The sequence below is a fragment of the Epinephelus lanceolatus genome, chromosome 10, assembly GCF_041903045.1.
Source record: "Epinephelus lanceolatus isolate andai-2023 chromosome 10, ASM4190304v1, whole genome shotgun sequence".
NCBI lineage: Eukaryota > Metazoa > Chordata > Actinopteri > Perciformes > Serranidae > Epinephelus > Epinephelus lanceolatus.
The window spans coordinates 23,276,253-23,288,545 of NC_135743.1; the positions used below are offsets into that span (position 1 = coordinate 23,276,253).

At 42.7% G+C, this 12,293-nt stretch overlaps 2 protein-coding genes across 4 annotated transcripts in view; one reads left to right on the plus strand and one right to left on the minus strand.

Moving 5' to 3' along the window:
- Window positions 1-8,006, plus strand: part of chn2 (chimerin 2) — a 32,125-nt gene extending 24,119 nt beyond the window's left edge. For 2 of the 3 annotated variants that reach the window (XM_033641364.2, XM_078171792.1), the window contains 7 exons: window positions 1,361-1,444; window positions 2,982-3,066; window positions 4,371-4,544; window positions 4,797-4,874; window positions 5,085-5,222; window positions 5,315-5,420; window positions 6,629-8,006. In XM_033641364.2, the coding sequence (XP_033497255.1) occupies window positions 1,361-1,444; window positions 2,982-3,066; window positions 4,371-4,544; window positions 4,797-4,874; window positions 5,085-5,222; window positions 5,315-5,420; window positions 6,629-6,800 (837 nt within the window). In that variant the 3' untranslated portion in view covers window positions 6,801-8,006. Of the gene's footprint in view, window positions 1-882; window positions 1,299-1,360; window positions 1,445-2,979; window positions 3,067-4,370; window positions 4,545-4,796; window positions 4,875-5,084; window positions 5,223-5,314; window positions 5,421-6,628 lie in introns of those variants that run through there. The other variant, XM_078171793.1, reaches the window with a different exon arrangement.
- Window positions 8,007-10,741: 2,735 nt separating this feature from the next.
- On the minus strand, window positions 10,742-12,227 carry fkbp14 (FKBP prolyl isomerase 14). The gene is made up of 4 exons (XM_033641406.2): window positions 11,907-12,227; window positions 11,444-11,595; window positions 11,214-11,341; window positions 10,742-11,126 (listed from the first exon to the last, which is right to left on the minus strand). Exons 1-4 carry the CDS (start codon window positions 12,125-12,127, stop codon window positions 10,968-10,970), a joined length of 660 nt encoding a protein of 219 aa, XP_033497297.1. The 5' UTR covers window positions 12,128-12,227; the 3' UTR covers window positions 10,742-10,967.
- Window positions 12,228-12,293: the final 66 nt, after the last annotated feature.

The following is a 12,293-nucleotide window of genomic DNA, read 5'->3' on the forward strand; positions in this document are numbered from 1 at the left end:
CTCTTTATCATCACAAATCCAGTGCTTACTGGCTTCACGACCTCTCCTCCCTGTTTAATAAATCAGTTCAACCTTATGTTCGGGCTTAGCTGTTCGGTAAAATAGCTGTTTGCCACAAAAATCTACAGATGCTTGTTATTTGACATGTAGTTTCCACTGCTGTCAGTGTTGTGTGCCATGGTTCAGAGCTTCTTGATTAATTAGAAAAGCCGAAAGCCTTCTGGTGCCATTTACTGGTTGTTTACAAGCAGAGCTAATAGGGACAAATTCAGCATGAACATAGCAACAGCCCCCCACTGCCAAAATACTGTATGGCTGCAGACCTGCAAATGAGCCTGCTTTGGGATTTTACTTGGATTTGGGCACTGTGGGATTATTCCCTGTGTAAGGATTATGGCAGTAATCCCTCCCAATCCCAGTTGATGGTCTGGCTTTGCTGGTCCTCTGAGACAAATGATTGTGATTGGCGGGAGTAGCGTGCAGTCAGAGAGTCTGGAAGATCCAGTCTGGACGGCAGTGTGGGGAATTCCATCAGCCGACTGACATAGCTGGAGGTCAAGATCTGTTTGAATTACGAGGACAGAGCCTCATCTTCTCTGTTAGGCCAGAGAATCTTCGGTCAGTCTTTGAGCAGTTGACTGACCCATTTAGGAGACCCAGCGCTGACTGAGAGCTGCTGGCAGTTGAGTATTATCTCCAGTTAAGTGAAGTGGAGTGTGTCCGGAAGGCAGTGTGCTAATGGGAGTGTGCTCTGTGCTGTAAAGAGGGCGTCTGCACTATTGATCCTGCTTTACAGAGCTGTTGAGCTGTGTGAAGCGGTCCTGACAGCACCCAACCGCCCTCACTCTCAACCTCTTGGCCCCTCCCTATCAGGGACCCTGTTCTCTCTCCCTTTCCTTTCTGGGCATGTGAAAGAGGGCCATTGTGTGAGGCACACTCCTGCCTTCAGGCCGCCCACTACCGGTCCCATTCCCCCTGCTCTTCTTGCTCACTGCCGCTGCTGGATTCTGACCAGATGCAGAGTCAACCCCGTGCTGCCTGTCATCAGTCGCCCTCCTGGGTCAGAGGGGAGTGGAGTGTAACCGCCGCCTCTGCGCTGGGCTGTTGTCGGCAGCGTTTGCTGCACAGCACCCACGTCTCTCCCTCACATCTTTCCCCAGAGGAGATGGAGAGTCTGTGGGAACCCGACCAGGCGAGCATGGAGGCTGAAGAAAACAGAGGAGGGGAGCTGATTACTCACAAGACTAAAAGACAAGAGAGGAAGCGTCAGGAGCTCCTGGCTTTGGCTCTGGGAGTCAAACTGGGCAGCAAGGGAACACTTCTGTGGAAGCCTATTAAACTGTTGGCCTCCTGTCCACAGATCACCTCCCCTCTGGTGCGACGGAGTGCCTTGAAAGATACACCAGAGAAGCAGTGCTCCTATGAGAAGATACACAACTTCAAGGTAAGCAGGTTTTTGTTAAGAAAAGTTAGATGGCTAATGACAACTAGATCTATTTATTCATACATAATTATTAGCTGTCAGTTTCCTGCAGTGGTTAAAGGGGAACACCACCCAAATTAAACAATCCAATATGTTATTTCCATGGCCAGGAAACGTTCAATTAATATTTGTGAACATGAGCTACCCTCCCTCAAAGCCAGAAACCAGAGAGGAAAGTCCCCAACTTGTCATGACCAAGTATAAAGTCTTGAGCTGTTCCATAGACAATGAATGGGCTTTTGTGGGACCACATTTTTTTGTTTTCTTTTTCATGACCAAATGAGCTTTATTCAGTTGTAGAGTTCTCAGTTGTGAAACCAAAAATGTACTACATACTCAGAACACTCCCCTGGGTGCTCTCAGTGTCATCTAGAACATCTTTACCAATTCATTGTCTATGGAGCAGCTCCACACTTTATACTTACCGACATCATAAAGTTGAGTTTTAGCACTCTATGTTTTTTTATTTAGCAATGAGTTGTCCCTGTTTACTAATATTTTTGGACATAAAAATTAACATGTATGGAATTTGAAAATGGGCATAATTCCCCTTTCAGTAAGAGAAACTCTTTTACAGATATGTTTTGCCTGCCTCAGATGTGTGCTTGTCCCATCACAGACCATAGTGTGTGTTGCTGTTTTGATGAGAACACATGCAGCTGACACCCATATGCACTGAGGGGAACTAATGGACACACTATACTGCAGCCCATTAGCAGAGCACATTGATTAACATTGATTTTAAAGCTCTTAGATCCAGTTTTGTAGTGGGCTGCTGATTTTGTAAAAGCAGTCACAGAGTTGAAAAGTATCATAGAGTCCTCCGCTCTCAGCCAAAGAGTGTAGGTGCTCAGTACATTGTGGAAAGCGGAACAGAGTTATGGTTCTTAAAATATACAAAGGAGAATTTAGGGATACTTTGCCTCGGGGCGCCTTAACATTCTTGCAATTGTATCTTGAGTTTCAGTTAACAGGCAGGTTATAATGACCCCCAGCTTTTTGTATACCCCCTTTTGAAAAAGAACAAAAACCATCCACTCACCACCTGCCATATGCCCTCTTCACTCATCAGTGGACTGCTACCTATTGAAAGTACCAATGAAGGTGTGTGTGTGTGTGTGTGTGTGTGTGTGTGTGTGTGTGTGTGTGCGTGCGTGCACATGCATGCAGGTGTGGCTTCATTTGCCATATTATCTGTGTTTTCAGGGTGCACAGTGGGTGTACATCTGTTATTTTGACTTGCAGGCTTGCCTGTGTGCCTGCCTGCATGTATCCGATTGCCCAGGAGCAGATGCCAGACACATTATAGTAAATCCTTTAATCTGCCTTGTATATACAAATGCTCTCATTTGGCAAGGGGTCCCATCCACTGTAGCTTGGGATCACAAAGTAATCTCTGTCCTGTACATCAAAGGGGAGTTTCTCTCCAGTTTGGACTGGACATAGCAATGACTTGCAATATGTAATGTGTGTATAACCATGTTGTCTTTAACCCCAGGTACACACCTTTCGAGGGCCGCACTGGTGCGAGTACTGTGCCAATTTCATGTGGGGCCTCATCGCCCAGGGTGTCCGCTGCTCAGGTAACTAAACATTCCAATATCAAAGCTGCATGTCATGTATTACACAAAGAGTATCACATAAGTCTTGGATTGAATGTGTGATCTGTGGCTGTCTCTGTCCTGTGACCGACTGTCATGGCTATTTCAGTTGCATAATTTTTTCCTTTTTTAATTGGTGGTTCAATGATGTCATGTTTTGTTGTTATTTTCCTGTTAAAACTGTGACAAACAAGTGAGATCCTCCTGTCAGTGATTCATCGAAGCACAGTCCTCACACTTTTATATAATCACAGCTATAACTGCTGTCGCTCTTTTTGAACTCTCTTCCCCCTCAAGACTTTTTAATCACAGTCACACTCAACTGAAGTCAACTGAAAGGCAGCTTCGTGTTTTTACACACTATTTTCTAATTCCCTGATGGCTGGTTAGTGTGCAAAGAAATGCCATGTGATGTGGTATGCTGACATCCAAATGTAAGTTCCTCTGTCCACAGAAATCACTACGAATAAAATCTGTAAATGCTGATAAAAGGCAGATCAGATAAACAATAATTGTTGACCAAATATAGCAGCAGATCTAAGTGATTCAATGCATATGAGAGTTCAGTGGGGTTTTCATGTCCTCCATAGTCACAAGATTCATTCACTGCACAGGACCAGTCATGAAACTGATGTGCACATCAGTGGACTTGGTAGCTTTCTTCCTAAACAGAGTGTTTGTTGTTGAGACATTTGCCACGCTGATAAGCCAGCGGCAAACACTGGTATCATCAGACACCTCATGTGCTATGTGAAACAGGAGAGGCTTCTTTGTCCTCTCTCACTCCCCGTCTAGCCTCTATTTTTTTTCTTATCTCCAGCTGCACTCTCTCTCTCTCTCTGAGCGCCGGCTGAGAGTGAGGACCCCAATCAGCAAACCGGCGTTAACATCGCTCAGGCAGTAAAAACGTCTTTGTGATGAACGATTTCAGTCAGACACCCCGCATCTACAAGTACGGCTCCTTCAAAAACTTCATTCCAAGCTGTGCCGCCACACAAGCAGGCATACTTCTAACACACACTCTGGCCGTGCCAGCTGTCCAGCGCGCATCCATGTGACTACAACCACAACAGGAACCCCTGCTCATGTAGCCATGCTCATCGTTATCTACCTTTGGCGCAGTGCATGGAGACGGCTTAGCTTCGGCTGTGCTGTCTGACAGCGCAGTTTATCACTGACTCTGGGAAACCTTTGCAAATTCCTGTCTTAAGCCCACTGCGATGGTTGTGTTAGCATCAGTCTGAGACTAATCTCTCTCTCTGTTTATCTCCCTGTTGCTCTTCTAGATTGCGGGCTGAATGTACACAAACAGTGCTCCAAACTGGTTCCCAGCGACTGCCAGCCGGACCTGCGCAGGATAAAGAAAGTGTTCAGCTGTGACCTCACCACACTAGTCAAAGCTCATAACACAACACGACCCATGGTGGTGGACATGTGTATTCGAGAGATAGAGCTGAGAGGTAATATGCAGTTAATCACATTAAAACCCATCAGTCATTACAGAGAAAGGAAAGCAGAGCATAACGTTTGATTAAGAAATGCTCAACTCAAGCAGTCAAGTATTCTGCAATCACTTTGCGATGATTAAAAATGTCCCCTATAGCCTCTATTTCCTTTAGCTCATTTTTTATGTCTACAGTGCAGAATTGGAGGCAGTGAGGGTGATGACGAGAAAAAAAAACTGAGACAAGCTTCCCAATTTTCTGTTGCAGGTATGAAATCTGAAGGTCTCTACAGAGTATCTGGCTTCTCAGAGCACATAGAGGATGTGAAGCTCGCCTTTGACCGAGGTTTGTTGACATCAGATTTATTTGCCCCAGGATTCTGGTCTCTGAGGTTTTAGTTCACGGGTTCATACTTTTTAAATGAGAAGCTTGTTTCAGCTGCAGTACAGCATGAAATAGTACTGTCCATTATTTTGTGACGTACACAAGAACATTCAGCCTTTACTTTTAACTGTACTCAAATATGAAATTAAATTACATTTTTTTCATCAACAGATGGTGAAAAGGCCGATATCAGTGCCAGTGCCTATGCAGACATTAACATCATTGCTGGTGCTTTGAAGCTCTATTTAAGAGACCTTCCCATTCCAGTCATTCCGTTTGACTTGTACCCCAGATTTATTCAAGCTGCAAGTAAGAGCTCCTCCACTCCTCCACCATGCTGTTACAGTGTTGCTGGTTCCCTGCAGTGCTCTGATACTAATCATGTTACTGATGTAATGTAGAAATTCCAAATGCTGAATCCAGACTAGAGGCCATCCACGAGAGCTTACTGCAACTCCCGCCAGCCCACTATGAGACCCTGCGTTACCTGATGGCTCACTTGAAGAGGTCAGCTCATACACACAAGTCATCAGTACAAGGACATGCAATGTGTTAGTTCTTTTATAACTAAATTCAGATCCCCTGCAAAGACTAAAACCGACAATGAATGATATAAGATTTGCATGTAAGGCAATATGGCAATACAGGTAATAATCCTCTTGCTCTTGAAGATATATTCCTTCATTACACTGAACATTGGCACTGTAGTTTATTTTGAAATGGCAGACAGTGGTGCTGCAACATTTTGGCTGGTATTGTGTTCACCTTGTGAGTCTGTGTGTGCCATCTTGACAAATGTGGTCCTGTAGACACAAATTGCAGCGGAAACTAACACAAAAGGTGTTTTGAGTGTTTTGCCAGGTGTGTATATGTCTGTCTGTGGACAGATTTGGAAGTTTGAAGATGGATGTGGTCCTTGCAAAGGGACCAGAAGTTGGGAGTGGGAAATAGGTCCCGCTGGCCCCTTAACTTTACGGTCTTGGCCCACATTTCTTTTAAAACATAGATCTCTGTGGGTGGTGTGATCCCATCGCAAGATGGTCTCTGATTAAAGATGTGTCGTACAGGCTGAATGCCACAGAGAGATTATCATCAGCTTTGGTCTTTTCATGGGATTTGCTGAAAAGGAAAGAATCATTCCAACCTTATCTTTGAACTTAACATTCCTGAGGTAAATAACCTCATGACCCAAAAAGAAAACCACTGTGAAATAGAGACCCTTTTGCGATGGGATCACACCTGCCATGATGCAGCAATCCGCGACTTAAAACCAATATCAGCCAGAGGCGTAAAGTAGAGGGGCCAACAGCCTCTTCCCTACTTCCTATGCCCCTGCTTCCAGCCTGCTTGCTTGGACCATAGCCATCTTTAAACTCAACCTACACGTCTGTTAAGTTGTGTGACTGCGTGCGTCTTGTACAGTTGTGAAGTTATTGCAGTGACTAAAAAATCGGTCCACAGACAGACAAATAAGCACCTGCAAAAAAACTTAAAACTGCTTCTGTGGTAGTTCTTGCTACAGTAGATGTCACCTGAACCACATTTTTGCCATAATGAGACACACACATAAATACTCACAAGGTGAAGGCAATGTCAGCTGTCATGAAGTTGTCACTGCTGATAATAAATATTGAAAAACATGGAGCTGTTTTTGTATTATTCCTGATCCTACTCTTCTTCCAAACCTCAACCTGTCATCCTCTTGTGTTTTACAGGGTGACACAGTTTGAAAAGGACAATTTAATGAATGCTGAGAACCTGGGAATTGTCTATGGTCCAACGCTTATGCAGCCACCAGAGCAGAACGCTTTGACAACCCTGAATGACATGAGGCAGCAGAAACTAGTGGTGCAGCTTATGATAGAGCATGAAGATGTCTTATTCTAAGGACTGAGGCATGCAGGCCTAATTAAAGAAACGAAGGACATTTATTTATTCTGTCAAAGAGGAAATTCAAGCCACCTTGATTCTAATGACATTTCAGAATAGTTTGTAAATCAAATTGAACTTGAAACACTTCTTTCTCGCATGACTGTTTTAGTTGAAGTTGGTTTAGTGTTGACATCGTCTTGTTACTGTAAGTTTTGGGATTTCATACCCAGCCAAGACCATCATTTTTATATTAGGAAAGGATCTGGTATTTTTAACTACCTTCAGTGCTGTTCCCTCCTCTCTTTATTTTGAAGACTGTCACTACCTGGTGTAGGCTCAGTCATGATGACAACGCTGTGTGAAATCTGCCCCAGGCAGCCCGTCAATCAGCGCTGGTGCTGTGTAAACCAAGCCTCACAGCAGCAGCCTAGTTAACGTTCCCACATTACATATGTGCATATGGTGATTTTAGTGGGAACGCATGGTTAAAATTTCATTGTAGATAAAATCAGATCATGTGATGATCAATATTTTAACTGTGCGTACTAAAAAATGGGAGATGAGACAATTGGGCGCTCATTAAGCACTTTTTTGCAACAAGTGTAAAGATTTATTTTGTAAAGATGTTTATTTTTGTCTTTTACTCTGCATCATGTTCTTTTGTCACAATAATATATACTGTTGAGAATGATGTTTGTTGAATTGATGTCTAAATACAAAACTGATCACAAGAGAAAAAAAGAATCAGAGGAGGGAGTTTGTGGATTTACCATTTTTTTATTTTCAGTGTGCTCAGTGTTATGGTGAGGAATACACAGGTGGATTAAATACTGATCATTTTGATTCACACGTCATCTTTAGTCATATTGCAAAACTCTTCTGCACACGTTGGTTGCCAGTTTTGTAGTATTTCTGTTTACATGCTGTAATTTGGGATATTTTCAGGGGAACAATATGATCTGGGCCCATTTAAATTTTCTTTTTGTAAGCCAGTAACATTGCTTGGTGCAGCAGTAGTTGCCATTCACTTTACAGTGCCATAGAAGTTAATAGTCACGCTACAGCTGCACCGAGTGTGTTTCTTTCACAGTTAGTTTGATGTGATTAAGTAAATCCTTTCTACAAATCCATTTTATCAAAATGTATTTTTGTGACGGTTGCAATTAAAATGTAATTTATCAAATGTTGATTTATTAAAGGAAAGAAAACTTCAGTTTAAAATAGTGCGACCTGTTGTACTTTCTCACAGTGTTGTCTCCATTTAGCATAATCTTACCGCAGTGTGATAGCTGGAGAAGAGGTTCAGTGAGAAGACAGGCCCAGCCCTATTCTAGTGAATATTTGCTTGTAGCCTGAAGCGCAGTGAATCACAGGTATGTGGTTAACAGCCTTTTTCTGTTTTATCTTGTGACAGTTATTGTCATACCCTTGCCAGGTATTTTGCCTAAAAGACCTTATCCAATATTCAATCTCTGTCTTGCAATATAACCTTTCCACTCATCCAGTTTCACCCGCAGATTTGGTCAGCATGGTGGAATCTTGCCAGGTAGCATATGCACTTTAGTGGTGAGATGAACAGTGGTGCTCTTTGTGAGAGAGTTGCACCACAGTGTTCACACTCTGGTTTGCTGCTTTAGCGCTTTAACTTTTTCTCACTCTGAAATCTGTTTGTGGTTCCTGAGGATATGGCGGGTGCACATCAGCCTTCACTAACTTAGAAGTAGAAAGGTTGCAGTACAATCATAGCACCTCCATTCACTATTATCTGTTTAAAGAGTTGTATAAGGATTAGCTCTAGTTTAAAGGTCCAGAGTGTAGGATTTTGTGGCATCTAGCAGTGAGGTTGCACAACTGAAACTTCTGTTGTGTGCCAAGCGTGTGGGAGAACTACAGTGGAAAATGCAAAAGCGTGAATGGCCCTGTCTAGAGCCTGGGTTTGGTTTGTCCATTTGGAACTACTGTAGAGACAGCATGGCAGACTCCATGAAAGAGGACCCATATGTAGATATACACGACTCATTCTAAACATATGACTACTATATACCATTCCTGCCAATATCCATTCATCCATCCATCTGTCCATTTTCAACCGCTTATCCAAAGCCAGGTCACAGGGGCAGCAGGCTGAGAAAAGCATTCCAGACATCCCTCTACCCAGCAACACTTTCCAGCTCCCTCTGGGGGACCCTGAGGCGTTCTTAGGCCAGATGAGATTTATAATCCCTCCAGCGTGTTCTGGGTCTGCCATGGGGCCTCCTACCAGTTGGATATGCCCGGAACACCTCCAACGGGAGGCGCCCTGGAGGCATCCTGATCAGATGCCCGAAACCATCTCAAGTGACTCCTTTCGATGTGAAGGAGCAGCGGCTCTACTCCGAGCTCCCTCTGGTTGTCCGAGCTCCTTACCCTATCTCTAAGGCTGAGCCCAGCCAGCCTTCTGAGGGAATTCATTTCAGTTGCTTGTATCCGAAATATTATTCTTTCAGTCTCCACCCAGAGCTCATGACCATAGGTGAGGGTTGGGACGTTGATGGACCAGTAAATGGAAAGCTTTGCCATCGTGCACAGCTCCTGTATCACCGCAGACGCTGCGCCAAACCACCATTCCATCTCACACTTAATTCTACCCTCACTCATGACCAAGACCCTGAGATACTTGAACTCCCTCATGATCATAACACGATCTCACACCCGGCTTCTGCCAATAGATGCCCCTAAATCCTACACACTTGACCTCTAAGTCAGTGACTAAAATAATTTGAACTGCAAACTTGCAGCATGTTTCTATGTAGTACACAATTATGGTACAATTTTCATGCACCCCTATGTAATCGAGCGACTGTGATGTCTTACAGTGGCTTTTATACTCTCAGCTTTCTGCTAGCCTTTACTGTTGTAATAGAAAGCAATTGCATCCTCCTCTGTCTCAGCTGCATCATCAGACATGTTTTTATTTCTGGTCAATTTAACTCGGGAGGCTTATGTTCGCTGTCAAGATTTACTCAACCAAAATCTTACAAAGCTTTAATTTGTATGTTTGGGAAAAGAATAGACCGAGAGCAGCGCTGACAGCCATCACACTTCTCACTGGTTTCTTTAATCTTTGAAACACTGTTGCTTCCTGTTGATGCTGCAAAGCTGATTTCATCCTAACCACTGCCAACTGATAGATCATTGAGTCATAGGTTACATCTGCTCTGACTGTCATTTACATTTTATTTTTACATTTTTACTTTAGTAGTCGATGATTCCACCAAGTCATTGCATTACACATTAATTTTAAGGTGGTGTGCGGAGTCACATATTTGACATAGAGTGTAAGTATAGAATAATTTGACAGAGCTAAGAGTATAAGTATTGCTCCCTTCCTGTTTATGGATTGTTCTTAAATATGAATTTTAAAACTTTGTTTCCTCCTCAGGGTCCAACAAGACCATTTTGCATTTGGACATTATTTTTGGGCAGCATTTCTGTTTGCAAGTTATTCACTGCAAACTCCAGAGTTTGGAGGCCACTGAGAGAATTCAATGGTTGCTAAAGGCACAGTACATTTATACATGAACTGAAAAAATATGAAAATAAATTCAAGGCTATTCCTTTAAGGCATAACAGATTTTGGAATATTCATCACTGCAACTTACTCCTCTGTGATTCAGTCCTGGTGGCATGAAATATACATAAGTGTATGTGACTGCTCTTTCATTTTACTTACCAGAAACAGTATGAAATCTAAAATCTGAAATAGATGGACCCCTGACAGTACTTTGTTGCTGTTTGATTTGATCAAGATCTTCAACTATGATTTTAAGAGTCTGGGATGAGAGTGCCCTCTAGTGATTAATGAAGACACACACAGAGAAACTACCATCTTCCAGTATCACACCAAGGCTGCCTGCATACAGCACACAGTCTCAGTTTTCAGAACATGTAAACATCATAAATAACATTAACCTGAGTTCTGTTTAATTCAAAAACATTTATTTTTTAAATGTATTCAAACAATTTCAATACTGTAACCTAAACTCATCTGTGGTGGCATTATCAGTGCAGGATGGAAATATAAATTAATTATGGATCTTCTTTTCCATAAATTGTTCAGCCAAAATACTGTTCAACTGCAGTGTAAGAAAAAAACAAGATTCATGAAACACAAAAGTAAAAAAAGTAAATAAAATCAGTCCTTTAAAGCTCATCGTGTTGGTAGGTGAATTCCCTCGCAGATATAAAACCATCTTTATCTTCATCCTCATTTTTGAAGATGTCATCGACCATCACGTCATGATCTGTGTCATTAGGTGAGTATCCGTGTTTCTCAAATTCTTTCTTCAGGTACGCTTTCACCTGTAGGGCAGACAGAATAATAATGACATTCATCAGTAGCAACACGCTCTTAATGCAAAGAGAAAAGCAGCTTCAAGAATTTCACACCTCCTCTCTGCAGAGCTTCCAGTCATCATTCAGATCCATCTCCCGGAAAGACTCGTGTGACCTTGGACCATTTCTGATCTCCATTAGCTCAATGTCAAAAATGAGGGTGCTCATTGGAGGGATCTTGCCTGTAGGTTCATGTAAAAGAAGCACAGATATGTTATGGTGGAACATGTGAAGAAGGGGGGATCAGAATCTGTAACATGTTTTTGTGTGTTACAAATAGTGACCTTTTCCTTCCTTGCCATAGGCCAGGGATGGAGGGACTGTCAGCTTCCTGCGCTCTCCCGTGCACATGTTTTGCAGGCCTTTATCCCAACCCTTGAGCACCTCTCGACTCCCAAGAGTGAACCATACTGGGTTTTTATCCCCATATTTGCGGCTGCAAAGAGTCACACAGATCCATTAGTTTTCTTTGACAAAGAAAAGTCCAGCACACACAGAAATTGATATCACAAATATAGACAGTACATTGCCACCTAACTATAAAGAAAGTCCAGTGGTTAATGTTGAGGTCTGAATTGACAATGGCACAGATACTGAGAGGTGGTGGGCTGCAGCATAGTGTAGTCCATTAGATCCATGTAATGATTTGTACAGTGAAAACAAGCAGTGATTTTTTTCCTGCAAGCATTCACATAGAATTGCATAGCAGCACATGTAGCATTGTTAAAGTTTCATGCAACACATTACCTGGAATAAAACAAGGTGCCATTACTCTCCAAGAATCCCTCGTGATGAACAAGAAGCATGTCTCCATACTTTGACTTACGGTGACACATGAAAGGTTTATGTATGACTTCGATTTTAACTTCTGGCTCAGGCAGTTTCCCCCCGGTGACAAACACTAACAATGAGGGCAGTATCGAACAAATAGAAAAAATAATCATTTTGATAGATAATAGCTCCCTCATTCGCAAAATTTACAAAAAGCTGTACCTAAAACATGCAGTACTTAAAATAAATACATGGCAGGAATGCCAACTACGTGGCAGCCAACTTCTGCATTAACGCACCCACTGTTCAGTTGAGAGCCCTCCTCCCGCTACCATTGGCTAGATTCATCCCAAAGCCCCGCCC